Source organism: Anolis carolinensis, unplaced genomic scaffold (assembly GCF_035594765.1).
Source record: "Anolis carolinensis isolate JA03-04 unplaced genomic scaffold, rAnoCar3.1.pri scaffold_11, whole genome shotgun sequence".
Classification (NCBI taxonomy): Eukaryota; Metazoa; Chordata; class Lepidosauria; order Squamata; family Dactyloidae; genus Anolis; species Anolis carolinensis.
Window position 1 is genome coordinate 13,532,639 of NW_026943822.1, and position 13,778 is coordinate 13,546,416.

The following is a 13,778-nucleotide window of genomic DNA, read 5'->3' on the forward strand; positions in this document are numbered from 1 at the left end:
GGTAATCTGCATTTATTAAATATGATGATACATATTCTCTCATTGACTCATGAATATGGCATGTAAACAAAAGAATCAGTAATTATTACTGTTCGGTAATACTGTTTCAAATTGTTGTTGATGTTGTTTTATGTGGTTATAATGTTGTTAAATTTACTAATTATGTTTTAATCTATGTTGATTGGGCATGTCCCCATGTGAGCCGCCCTGAGTCCTTTCGGGAAGATGGAGGCGGGATACAAAAATAAAGTTATTATTATTAATCTTAGAATAATAATAGAGTTTGAAGAGACTGCATGGGCCATCTAGTCCAACCCCCTGCCATGCATAACACTATTTTTGTTCGATCATAAAAACATGGAAAACGTTTATTAAACTGCAACTAGGATTTAAATCTTCGCTTGACCATGAAAACCTTCTGGGTGACCTTAGGTAAGACACACTATCTTAGGCAGTGGCAAACCCCCTCTGAACAAATCTTACCAAGCAATCTCATGATAAGTTCATTTGTCTTAGGATCCCAATCAGTCAGAAATGACTTTGAAGGCACACAACAATCAGCATATCAAAAGATCACCTTTTGGGCAACAATTTGCACTACAGAATAGATGGAATACCCACTTTTCCAAGCTGTGGTTAATACTTGACATACAGGGGTGAATGGATTCTATAACTGTGCCAAGGTGCAGACTGAAACTTAATTGAGCAACTAAATTAAGAAATTGGCAAAATAATGGGACTATGGAGAACAAAGAAACCAGCTCTTGTTTTTACTTACTAAACCACAGTTTGTCTTAGAGTTGCCTGTGTGTTGCCTTTGTATTTTTGTATTATAAGTCTGTTTAAAATTATCTCGGTCCTCGAGCCAAAAGGAAAGGCGGATAATTAAAAAAAAGTATTTATTATGAGAAATTACTTGGGGTGGCTTGGGATAATAATTAATTACACTGCTTAGACTATGAACTACTTTCATTAGAAAAGTAACTTGAGAAGTAGCTAATTACATCTGATACTGTACAGCATTTTATTCACACAGCAGCCAGCTCGATGCATATGGAAAGCAGAAAAGCAAAACATTTTTCACCAAACCTTATTATTCTTATATAGAAACATAGTACCTACTGGGTAGGGAGAAAATCAAAGTGTCCTGATTATTGACCATTATTCGACTTGTATTTTTTTTTCTAATTTTATAATTGTCCAGGCTTATGGAAATATAATCCATTGAATAAAGCGAGAATTTCTTTTGGAGTCACAAGTGTGGGATAGCATATTAAATGTTGTTTGGAATTACAAGAATACTTTTAAATTAAATATGCATATTTTATTTGGGGTGATTGGGATAAAAATACAATATTTTATAAAATATTGTTTTATAATATTTGTTTGTTTATATTACAATATCCAATTTTAATACTTAAACTGATAACATTAAAGATCATTAGCATCTTTATAATTTTTACTGCTGCAAGGTTAAAGCAATTTTTAAAACATTGTTAAAAGCATCATATGCCTTGGACAGCCTTGCCAGTTGTATATTTTTAAACAATGCCTTATTTCTCCCTAGGAACGGCCTTGGCCCTGTGAAAGAAGGAGAAGCTCAATACGCAGTGGTTCATTGTACTGGTTACATTAAGGCCTGGCCTCCGGCAGGGAAAATAGGCAAGGCATAATTTTATATCTACTATATCTTGTTGTTGGTCTTGTTGTTTTGGATAGTTGCCATTATCAGTAAAGCAATTTTGAACCTGAAGGGTGCAGTGTGATGAGATGAATTAATGTTCAAATCAGTCCTATTGCACAAGCTCAAGCTCTTAGATCCCATGCGTTGTATTTTCCACCTCCTGAGTAAGCTTTTCCTGGTTTGCAAAAAGACTGCTGCGAATGAAAGTTCATTTTTTGGTCTAATTGCTCTCTTTTATAAAAACATCCCAGTAACTTTGTATTGCAGATGAGAATATTTACATCTGGGAAAATGTGCAAAACCACAGGAGACAAAGAGAAGATCCTATCCAAGGTTGTTAAGGGATGGTTTGGCTGACCTATCCACTTGATGAACTGAGAGACTTCTCTTCTTTCTGACATCTCCTGCTGATAGGAATCAGAACATGAGTTCAGAACATGAGTTGCCTTGCTCTTTTGTAGTCTGAGTGGAACTTAAGCGCAAACATTAAGGAATGATGGTGGTCTTTTTTGCTTTCCTCTCCCAGAGGCTGCCAGTGCCAACAGTCCAGTCACACTAAAATGGACTTAAATGGATTTTTGTGTATGAATATACGTATTTGATTAATCACTTTGTTGTTGACAGGTCTATAGCTCACTTATTGTTTGCGTGCACTTGTGCACGTGACGTATCTTTTTCTGGAATTTTTGGGAAAAAAACAAAATTAGCCTAATTGATATCACATGGCAGCAACTGTGTGGTAATGAAGTTAGCCCAGAATTTCTTCCTTTGCAGATTCAGTTGGTATTAGCAAGTTTTTCCAGTTACTGTATATTAAAAAAATCATTTTCATGTTGCAAGAAAGAAGAATATTGAAACATAGGCAGCAATCCTTAACATAGATCAAGTTTTTTGTCCATTTGGTCTGGTTTTATCCCCTCTAGTCATCAGGTTCTTTAAAAATAACTATTTCAGTAATTTAATAAGTATGTTTCCAAGGTTAGAGCTTCATCCCTTCAGATCAGTAGTAAAGATCCTGAAGGACCATGAAAATCCCACTCAGATTTGTATTAGATTTTACTAGGACAGTTGTTTAGCTGTTCTGAATCCAATTGTATTAAGTGCATCCTACTAATGGCGCTCCATGCAGTCATGCTGGCCACATGGCCTTGAAAGTGTCTACGGACAATGCCGATTCTTTGACTTAGAAATGGAGATGAACACCAACCCCCAGAGTTGGACATGACTGGACTTAATGTCAGGGGAAAACTTTTACCTTTACCTACTAACCCATTGCTATTCCCTGCTCAGTCCTGATATTCCTCACATCTCCCCATCTGTTTGTGCTTTGCCTGCACTCGCTTCCTGCTCCACTACATTTTTATCAGCACTTTAATGCCTGGACAGGGCCAACTGTTGGTTGATGTTTTTATTTGTTTATTTGTTTCCCATCTTTTTCTTAATATCTGATCCAAGGCACTCATGTATAATTCAAAACAAAATACATTTAAAATCACGGGTAATGCAAAAGTTTAAAAAGTTAAACAATCATGTTTAAAATATCAATTTAATACTGAAAAAGAAGGTTCAAATATAATATCTATCTCTGTCAATGACTTCAAGTCGCCTGTCAACGTAAAGCCATCCTAGGAATTTTACAGTGTTTCCTTAGGTAAGGAATACTGAGGTGGATTTGCTAGTTCCTTCCTCTGAAATATAGCCTATAGCACTTGGTCTTTGTGGGTGGTCTCCCATCCAGTTGCTTACAGGGCTGACCCTGCTTAGCTTCCAAGATCAGACAGGATATTTAGGCTGGACTGAAATATAATAATAGTGATGAAAAATACAGGACATCCTCATGAAAAGATGTTCGCCAAGCCAGTAAACAGTGAAAGGCTTAGAGAGGATAATGAAGTCTTTGCTTTCCAGCAAAAAGAGAGCACAGAAAAAGCCGACTTTGCCTTAGAAGGGAGGGAATTAAATAACCTGGGATCAGTTGCTGAGATGCCTTTCTGCCATGTCCTCACCAAACATGCCTGGCCTACATCCCTTTTTCTAGTGCTGGAACCCATGGAGGAAAAACTATGGGTAGAAAGGAAGCCCACTCCTCCAATGTGGAACTGCCTCTCTAGACCAGGTTTCAACTTGTGCCCTTTCATGACTGGCATTCATTGGTGTCCAGATCCATCCAGCAATATTCTCTCCTCTCAGAATTTTACCCCTCTCTTCCCTTACACTTTTTTTTTTCTTTCCTGCCTGCCAAACATTCCTTAAGGTCCTATGCTATTTATTTATGTAGTACCAAACAGATGTCTCAGAACTAAATGAAACCAGACCTTTATATCTTAGGTTCATCCAGCTACAAAGTCATCTGTTCAGCAATTCTCCAGCAGTTTTCATAAGAATCTGGGGAAACAAAAAAAAAAAGGCAAAATTGCACTTTGCGGGATAGGTTATGGTTTGGTGTTTTAGCTTTTCCATTGAATTTCTTGCTTTTATCCTGAGCTCAGAGTCACAAGGAGCCTTGTTCTAGTGAGCAAACAGATGACCTAATTTCACAGTTCTTCACTTCTTTTTGTCTGGAGGTCATTATGAAGAAGGATTCTTTCCTTCTATTCTATCCTTTTTGGAGAAAAGGTTGGCAGCCTTGAAGTCTGACTCCATGAGCGGAGTGAAGTGTTAAAGTGACAACTCCTTCCAGGCCTGTCTCATGATTACTTTAGCCTCCATATTTTTTGGTTAATGGAGGCTCACAAATATTTTAAGTTTGTCTTGAGAATTTGGAGGTCATGTTCTGAACATGTTGGGTGTTCATACCTCACAAGACCACAATAAATAATTGAACTGCTTGAAAACAAATAACAGAAGCAATATATAATATTGCAAACAAGTATAAAATGTTTCAAGCTCCACTGGCTTCTTCAGTAGGGAAAATATACTTAAAAATTACAAAGAAGATGTCCCAGGTGTACATTTTGTATCAAATATTGTTTCTGTTGTGATTAAGTTGGTCTAATGCAGAGCTTTCCAAACTGTGCTGCAGCACGCTATTGTGTCAGCTGCAATGTGTAGGTGTGTTGCACAAACATAGTTAGAAATCTCTAAGTCTATGTGAAATTAGCAATAAATCATATATTTAAAAATATATAAATGCAAGGGTTTTATGAGATATGTTGTGTCCCCATACATTAATGTGTAAGTCTGTATCTTTTATATGGGGTTAGTTTAACCTCTGGTTTGTTGGTAAAACTGAATTACTGTGTCGTGAAATGAAGCATGCCTGAAAAAGTGTGTCATCAGCATGAAATGTTTGGGAAAGCTCTGGTCTGATGGGACTGAGACAAAGGGCTCAGTTATGAATAAGGCACATTATTGTATATTATGTCAGTAAGTGCTGTAGCATTAAGAGTAAGGGCCATCCTGTTTGAAACAAGTTTTGTGCTCAAACTTTTGATCACATGCTTGTTTGTTTGCTGCCTCTGTGCATCTTATAGCATATAAACTGTTGCCTGCATTAACCCAACCAAGGAAGTAGACATATAAAATGCAGACTCCCTACTCCTTGGTATTTTCATTCTAAATTCAATTTAAAGAAATATTTGTGTCCCCTGACTCCTCTGTTTCAATTAAGGAATCTCATATTTCTATGAAGGAAATTAATTTTTATCCAGTCCATATGATTCCCCCCTAATCAGTTTGGTTCATCACATAACATTTGGTGGAAAATATTTGGTTGAGGAAGACACTGTAGTGTGTGTGTGTACAAGAATTTTTATAACAGTTAAATCAAAGACAGGATAAGTGTTGTGGGAACTACCCCAGTGCGTGTCTTAGAAAGAAGGTTTTTCAATTAACAAAAGTAACAATAAAATTCATATTTCTTTCTCAGTGTTCTTTTCCATTTCATGCCTTACTTTTGTTTTGTCACTAGCTGTGACATATCTTCCTTACATTTCTTCCAGCAAAACGTAGCATATTGGGGTTTTGACTAATGCTCTGACCCCCTTTCATCACTTTGAAAAATGTTTTCCGTTATAGCCTGCAATCCCATGCACATATTCCTAGAACATATCCCTAGAACATGAGAGTGGGAAAGTAGTCCTTAGGCCACATGCAGCCCCTACGAACCACCATGCTCTTCTGCAGTGGAAAACATAATAGAAGGACTTCCCCTATTATCAGAGATGTCTGTGTGTGGGTAGGCTTTGTATGTTATCAAGTTTTATACAATAAAAATGTTTTTTCCTTAGTATAAAAAACTAAACAACAACAACAAATGGAACTCAGTCTAAAACAATCAATATAGGATTTGTTTCCTGATTACACACATGCACAACACACTCCTTGTCTAAATAGGGTTAACATCCTTTGACTTAAATTTCTATAGGGAAACACTAGTTTACTTTCTATTTAAATTGATTAATGTGCCAAAATATGTTTTTCAATGTTGCATCATGGAGATTTGACATAAATCCAAGATGCTCTGGGGAAACAGGGTTTTGAAAACCTTAACATCATTGAAGTATTTATAGAAAGTTTATGGCCCCCAAACTTTAGGAAATCGAATTACTTAAAGATTTAGAAGAGCACTAGGCAGATGTACCAAAAAGCTGATGTTTGTGTAACCACAAGGCACCAAAAATAGTATCCTGACATGCCTTTGTATTGTTTTTATGTTTATGACATTAAATCCCACTAGAATGTTGAAACACATGAAGCATAATGAAACACCCACATATTTTTCAGTCTGCTATTTCCTTTCAGTATGACAAAATATGTTGATTTGATTTTGTGTATATTTTGTATATAAATAGAAGCTGTAGAGTACTTATTTTTTACAGTTGAAAGCAGTGAAGCAAGACCACTGTGGGGATACTCCTAAGACTTGGGTGGGCAACAACCCAAGTCTCTAGGTTGTGTATAACACTCTGCAGACCACAAAGGATTGCTCTCTATATGCTGTCGACTTTTGGAAAACATGTATTTTGCTCAGAGTACCTCATCCTTGGGGGAGAAGGCAAATTTGCTGTGTTTTTTTGACTTTCCATGTCCACCCACTCCCCTCAGGAGAGTATTTGAAAAGTAGGAAGTGACTCAGAAGTCACTTCTGGTTTTAAAGAAGTCCTCCTTTGGACATAAAAGAACAAAGGCATCCCTCAAAATTTGGCAAAAGTACCTTCACATGGCCACTACTGGTACTGGAAAGTATGTGGAAGGATCCATGGACAAAAGAAGAAGCAGTTCTTCGTGCTGTATTCTTGATGTTTGTATTCTATTCCTTGAAAATATTTCAGATTATCCTGTTTCGTAAAAAGCCCAGTATTACTGTTTGGTTTTCTTCGGGACCGTACTATAGAATTTTAGAATTACATAGTTTGAAGAGACCAATAAAGACCATCCAACCCAAACCTCTGCCCTACAGGAACACACAAAGCATTCCTGACAGGTGGCCATTAAGCCTCTCTTTAAAAACCTCCAAAGAAGGAAACTCCACTATGCTCCAAGGCAGCACATTCTACTGTTAAATAGCTCTCACCTTCAGGAAGTTTTTACTAATATTTAGTTTGAGTAGTATCAAAATGCATTAATTCTACAGTGTAGAAGCACTTTTGATCAAACTGCAGTGCTATTGCCAAAGGCATTCTTTCGAGTCTTCTTGCGATGCAGCCCTTCTGTCTAAGACGTGAAGATCATGGTCCATCTTCTCTCCTATCTTTAGCATCTACATGGCCTACCTTTCAATCATAAATGTAATAATATTAGCTTTATTTCTTGTCCACTTTTGCTCACAGCTCGAGGTGGGTTGCAGCACTACTAAAACATATACAAACATATAATCATTTTAAAACACTGTAAAATACACATATTGAAACATACCTCTATAAAATATATATCAAAATACACAAAGCAAAAACAAGGCATAGAGTGCGGACCATGTTTGCCCATTGAATGGAGTACAAAGGGTATATATCAGCTGTGTGTGTGTATATATATGTATGTGTGTATATATGTGTGTGTGTGTGTATAATTTTAATTGTTGGATTGTCTTTAGGAATGACTATACCAGAAGAAGATGCCGAGGTGGGGCAAGGCAGCAAATATTGTCTGGTGGCAATAGGAAGACTGCAGGTAAAGACATTTTATGCTTCTAAATAACTTCAATAAATTAATATGTGAATTGTTGATTTTCACTTAAAATCTCAGCATTAATTATAGAAATAGGCATCAACAACTGGTTAAAGGACCTCCTTCTGTCCCAACTGCCATTGCCTGGGCTTCAGAGGGAGAGAGGAATCAACAACACTGCTGAACTTAATCTCATCCTCCACTGCCATCCCTTTGCCTTATGTGTGATGTCATATTAAAATTGTCAACATGGAGGCAGGGAACTGTCAAATTAATAATTTGTAAGCTGCTCTAAGAGCTTTTTTGGCTGAAAACCAGGGTATAAATACTCTAATCAAGCATCCAGTGCAAACCCAGTACAAACTGGCTAATATTGTGGTGTTAAACCCTTTGGGGAGGAGATACACATCATATAGTCATATGTTGACCAGAGATTCAGCCAGTTATATCCGTTGGGGTCTGGGAGTGGCAGTTTACTGGATATTGTTGTTGTTATGAACCTTCAGGTTGTTTCTCACTAAAGTACAAGTTTTTCACAGGAAAATTTGTTCAGAGAGAATTTTCCATAGCTTTCCTTTGATACCGAGAGTGAGTGTGACTTGCCCAGGATCACCCACTGGGTTTTCGCGGCAGATAGAGATTTGAAATTTGGATTCCCAAATTCCTAGTCCAACACAAACATTGCACTACTCTTGTTCATTCTAACTCAAGTCTCACTTTTGGAGGAAAGGCAGTTAAGAGAGAAAAATACTGTACATTAGTTTCCAGGTTTTCACTTCAGAGGCCTTCCCAGCTGTACCTGGAATAGTCAAGAATTGAAGCCACAGATGTGCTTTAACTGAGTGAGAGAAATAAGATCTTTAAGTAGCAGCATTGGGAATGGTTGAGACAAGAACCCTGTGTTTGTTTGGTGAACAGCTGATCACATCAGATCCCACATTACTGGGTGGAGAGAACAATCTCCTTCCAATGTCTACCCTCCTTGGAACTTCTTTGCATTGCAATCATAATCCCAATTAAGTTGAAAGACAAAGAAGTTCCAAGGAGGGTAGACATGTGTGGAGCAAGACAACTCTTTTGCAGATGATAACAGCTGCCAAAATAAACTGTTATCGAGAAATCCATCTTGTTGCCTACAGAGCAATGACATCTTTCTTATGTAAGGAATGCTGTGAGTGACAGAGGAAGTCATCACATACACTGGGAGATGGGTAGATTTAATCATAAAGAAGTTGCCATGGGGTGGAGAGAGCATGAATTATGAACTTGTTTCCCCCTGGGAAGTAAATCATCCAGCTGGAAGCCAGTGACCTCCTTACTCCTCAGATTGGCATCCGGACACTCTTGCTGTTCAGAGGACAATGTTAAAGAAAAGAAACATCATACGTGCTGTTTGTGCCTGAGAAACTCATCTGGCACTGTGGGGTGTGGAGGAGAGGTCACAGAAAAGCGAACTTCCTTGTGACCTTGAAAAGAATTCACAGATTTTCTCATAAAGTCTTTATTGCTCTCATTTCTCTCTTCATTTGCTAGGATCCATCTCATTGTGACCAACAGATGTGGTACATTGCTCTTAAAGCAGAGCTTAGAAAAGTTACTTTTTATGGCAGCAATTTTCTCTGGGCACCTTGGCTTGAGATTTTGGAAATCCTATTTCAGTAACCTAATTTCTCTCATTTCTGTCTTAAAGTTTTAAAATATACTATCTGCAGGGTATGGATTGGGCAGAATATTTAAACTCTGCTGATAGTTTATTCTTGCAACCTTGCAGTATTCTCCCTGCATGCCTAAAAAGGTAACCTAGGCACTCATCCTGTCTCTTTCATATAGCACAAGAGTGGGCAACTAGGACAAGAGCCTTCTTTACACATATGCCATTCCAAACTGCCTCTACCTGTTCCATCTAAAAATTACCCCACATTTGTCGAAATAATGACAAAAAATGAACATGGGGTACCTTCCGTTTGCCAGCTTGGCCAGTGTATGGTTGAATATGAAGATATTGTGGAAGTAGGCATGTTTCACTCATTAGGGAGTATTTGAGTAAGGTTTTTGGACCAAAATTGTCTGAAGGTCAGACAATCTGGAAGGTTACAATTGCCCATCATTTTTTTTTAAGCGAGAGTGTTCCCAGTAGATGTTATTCTTCCATTTCTTGGAACTGGGCATCCCCTATTCTTACTTGCAGGTAACAAGTTCTCCGGTGTGCATGGACATGAATGGCATGTCGGCTCCCACAGAATTCTTGTCCAGACATAACTCAGATGGAATCATCACCTTTGTTGATCCAAGATGTATCAGTGTTATTGGCTACCAACCACAGGTTCGTTCTTTTGACAGACAGACGGTGGGACATTTGGGAGTTTGCTTCCTATTTCTTTATGGAAGGGTCATGGTGAAATATGAGAAAGTGTTTGGTGGGCCCAGGAACTGTGCCCACATTTTAAAATTGTGCACTAATATCCCCTAACGTGGTGTTCTCCATATGTCCCACGCCACGGCTCCCATCAGCCCCAGCCAACATGGCTAATGGTCGATAGTGATGTGGGTTGTAGTCTCAAACTTCTGAATGGCACCAGATTGCAGAATGTGCTCTACACATCCTGAAGCTTACCCAGACTGGTCCTTTGATGCCTGAAGTATATTGTAGGTTTTTAAAAAATCTTTTTTATCCTTCTCTTTTTTGTGGATTATTTACTAGGACCTTTTGGGGAAAGACATTTTAGAATTTTGCCACCCAGAAGATCAAAACCATTTGAGGGAGAGCTTCCAACAGGTAATGCTCTGTGTATTCATTCGGTTTCATTGCATTCCATATTCTACACTCATTCCCTTATGTATTTTAATACAATGTCTGTTGAATTATATAGTCAAACTGTAAGGTATGGATCAATGCAAGCATAAAACCTCCTTTTTCAGCACAGAGAATATTATAACTGTGCTGTCAGACTTCCCAACTGATTTGGCTCCTGGGATTAAAAAGCAACAATATAAACTTTCTTTTTGCTTTCTTTTTAAAATCTCCCTCCCCTGCAGATTCCTGAAATCTTTTGTAGTATTTGGGATATTTGTCTATTGAAAGTCTGAGTTTTTTGGTCTCCAGAATGAGTGGTAGGGAGGCAATAGTTCTTTGTTCATTATCATAAGCATTGATGTTACCCTTTCTGTTGCTGTTGTCATAAGATCTGTGATTTATTATTACAGCCCTTTAAGAATGACTTGAGGTTGTTTCATCCCTGGTAGTTGATACCTTATTCCAAGAGTAGTGAATGTGCGATAGCCCATTGAAAACTGGGCATTTTTGAACTGCTGGCCTTATCAGACAAAGCCATCCAGGGAGGGATTTTGCAATGTTTGGCCAGTTGCCAGTATCTGTTTCAAAGTTTTTACTGCCTGGAGAAGATAAAGTCATTCATTATGGTGGGAAAAATTAAGTTTGGACAAAAAGCTTGGAGGCCAAGAACAACAAGTGGGTTTTATATCAATGTTGGAAAGGGTGGCTGTCTAATATCCATTAGGAAACTCTTCAGCTGGCCATTCACACACCAATTCTCTTTCATTTATAATCCCGTTTTGGGGTGTGGTGGTTGAAAGTTGTTGTTGAAAGGATATGTCTCATTTGATTGAAGTCAGAGCTTGATCTCCCTTGGTTTTGCTTTACCAGATTTCTGGGAACTGTACAATCCTCCTTCTAGTGGGACTTGAGATTCTAGTTCCCTAGTAGCAGAACCTGAAAGCAATCTGTTATGATTGATTGAATGAATGAATAAAGAGGGTACTTGTCATTTTGGTTTTTTTTTTAATAACCAAACCATACCAAACTTAGTGAGGGCTACTACATTCTTTCTTGTTGCATCACAAGCTTATAGTTATTTATATAATGAAGTACTTTAGTGTTGGACCACAATTCTAGACATCAGAGTTTGAATCCCATAGAACCCCACTCTCTGACTTTCCCCAGCTATGCACTATGGGAACTTTTACCTTGCATTAGTGCATCTGATAGGGTAGGCCATAGTCAGTGATAATTCATGATATATTAAATGTTGCAACCAATTCGTTGCACATTATCCCAGTTGTGTTTAGGACTTCAGTGTTAACTACTGTTGGGTCACACCCTATGAGTGGAACATCTACTGCTAAGTTACACGTGATTAATCACCACAACTTTTTTCACCTTGACTTTTCCAATGGCTTCTGCAGGTTGTGAAGCTGAAAGGCCAGGTGCTCTCTGTGATGTATCGTTTCCGTACTAAGAATCGGGAGTGGATGTTAATCAGGACTAGCAGCTTTACTTTTCAGAACCCTTATTCAGATGAGATCGAGTACATCATATGCACCAACACAAATGTAAAGTACGTGACTTGACACTTCCCAAGTGCCTCCTTCTTCTAATATAACTGTTACTATATCCTTGTTGCACTTTATGTTCTACTTTTTAAAGCATCTGCATTAGTCAGTGTGAGTGGATTTTTCTCCACTCGCTTCAGGGTGGCAAACAGATGTTGACAAGCTGGAAAGCGTCCAGAGGAGGGCGACTAAAATGATTAAGGGTCTGGAGAACAAGCCCTATGAGGAGCGGCTTAAAGAGCTGGGCATGTTTAGCCTGCAGAAGAGAAGGCTGAGAGGAGACATGATAGCCATGTACAAATACGTGAGGGGAAGTCATAGGGAGGAGGGAGCAAGCTTGTTTTCTGCTGCCCTGCAGACTAGGACACGGAACAATGGCTTCAAACTACAGGAAAGGAGATTCCACCTGAACATCAGGAAGAACTTCCTCACTGTGAGAAGGGCTGTTCGACAGTGGAACTCTCTCCCCGGGGCCGTGGTGGAGGCTCCTTCCTTGGAGGCTTTTAAGCAGAGGCTGGATGGCCATCTGTCGGGGGTGCTTTGAATGCGATTTCCTGCTTCTTAGCAGGGGGTTGGACTAGATGGCCCATGTGGTCTCTTCCAACTCTACTATTCTATGATTCTATGATTCTATGAACACAACTGACCTTATTTGTTTATCCTCACTATAAGTTTGGCCAGTCTGAGTAAAAGTCATTGGTTCTGTGGAATTTAGTTGATTCCATGGTTATGTGATTGTCTGCCATTAGCCCCACCTTTGAGATCTAATGATTTCACCCAAATCTGTGCAAATACTGCACAAGTATGGCTCTAAAGTTATTAAAATTAATATCAGATTGTATAGTATGCTTTTTAACTGGTTAATTATTTTTACTGTTTTAAAGAGATATTACATCACTCTGGTATCTTAAGATACATGATGAGATGTAAATATATTAATTAATAATGTGTTATTTTTGAAGATACATTCTAGCTTATGAGATGTGCTGTTATGCAACACAGACAAAAACATATCTATTTAAATGATAAATATAGAATTATTAGTGAATGCTGTTTGTGGTGGGAAAGATGATATTTCCTTTTCTGAAAATATAGAGATTATCTATACAGAATCAGGTCTTTTTGCAAAAAGCTTTCCAAAACTTTCAAAGTTTAAAAACACGGGACTGTAGAGGTCGCTGCTGATTATGATAGTCAGTTAAAGTTTATTTTATGCTCCCTTCCAGCTGCAAATCCTCAGATTTCCAAATATGTTTTTTATACTGGGAAAAAAACTCACCATTAAGTTCAAATGTTCAGTTATTTCCCTCCAAAAAGTAGTTTATTTTGGGCACAGATATCCAAACCGAACTTCTTGGTGAGTCAAGGCATGTAGTGTTTAGGGTTTTGTGTTACATTTTGCTCCAAAGCAAAGTTCAGTATACAGACTTTTTGCTTCTCCCTTTCAAGATTAACTTTATGTGACTTTTACCGGAAGAAAACACGACCAGTTCAACAATTCGATAAAGTTTACTCTGGTTTTGAAGAACCCTGATGTTGGATAAGTAACAACAACAAATTTCAAAGACAGTGAAGCATACTGCAAAAATCAAACTCGGGGTAACGGCAGCTTATAAAAGTTGCTTTTTTGGATTATAAA

The 13,778-nt window shown here is 38.1% G+C and overlaps 1 protein-coding gene across 2 annotated transcripts in view; it reads left to right on the forward strand.

The window, feature by feature from the left end:
• arnt2 (aryl hydrocarbon receptor nuclear translocator 2) overlaps positions 1–13,778 on the forward strand; it is a 56,320-nt gene that overhangs the window by 26,212 nt on the left and 16,330 nt on the right. For both annotated transcript variants that reach the window (XM_062963425.1, XM_003225902.4), the window contains exons 8-12: positions 1,568–1,662; positions 7,716–7,792; positions 9,978–10,112; positions 10,491–10,565; positions 11,993–12,144. In XM_062963425.1, coding sequence (XP_062819495.1) covers positions 1,568–1,662; positions 7,716–7,792; positions 9,978–10,112; positions 10,491–10,565; positions 11,993–12,144 — 534 coding nt within the window. The remainder of the gene's footprint in view (positions 1–1,567; positions 1,663–7,715; positions 7,793–9,977; positions 10,113–10,490; positions 10,566–11,992; positions 12,145–13,778) is intronic.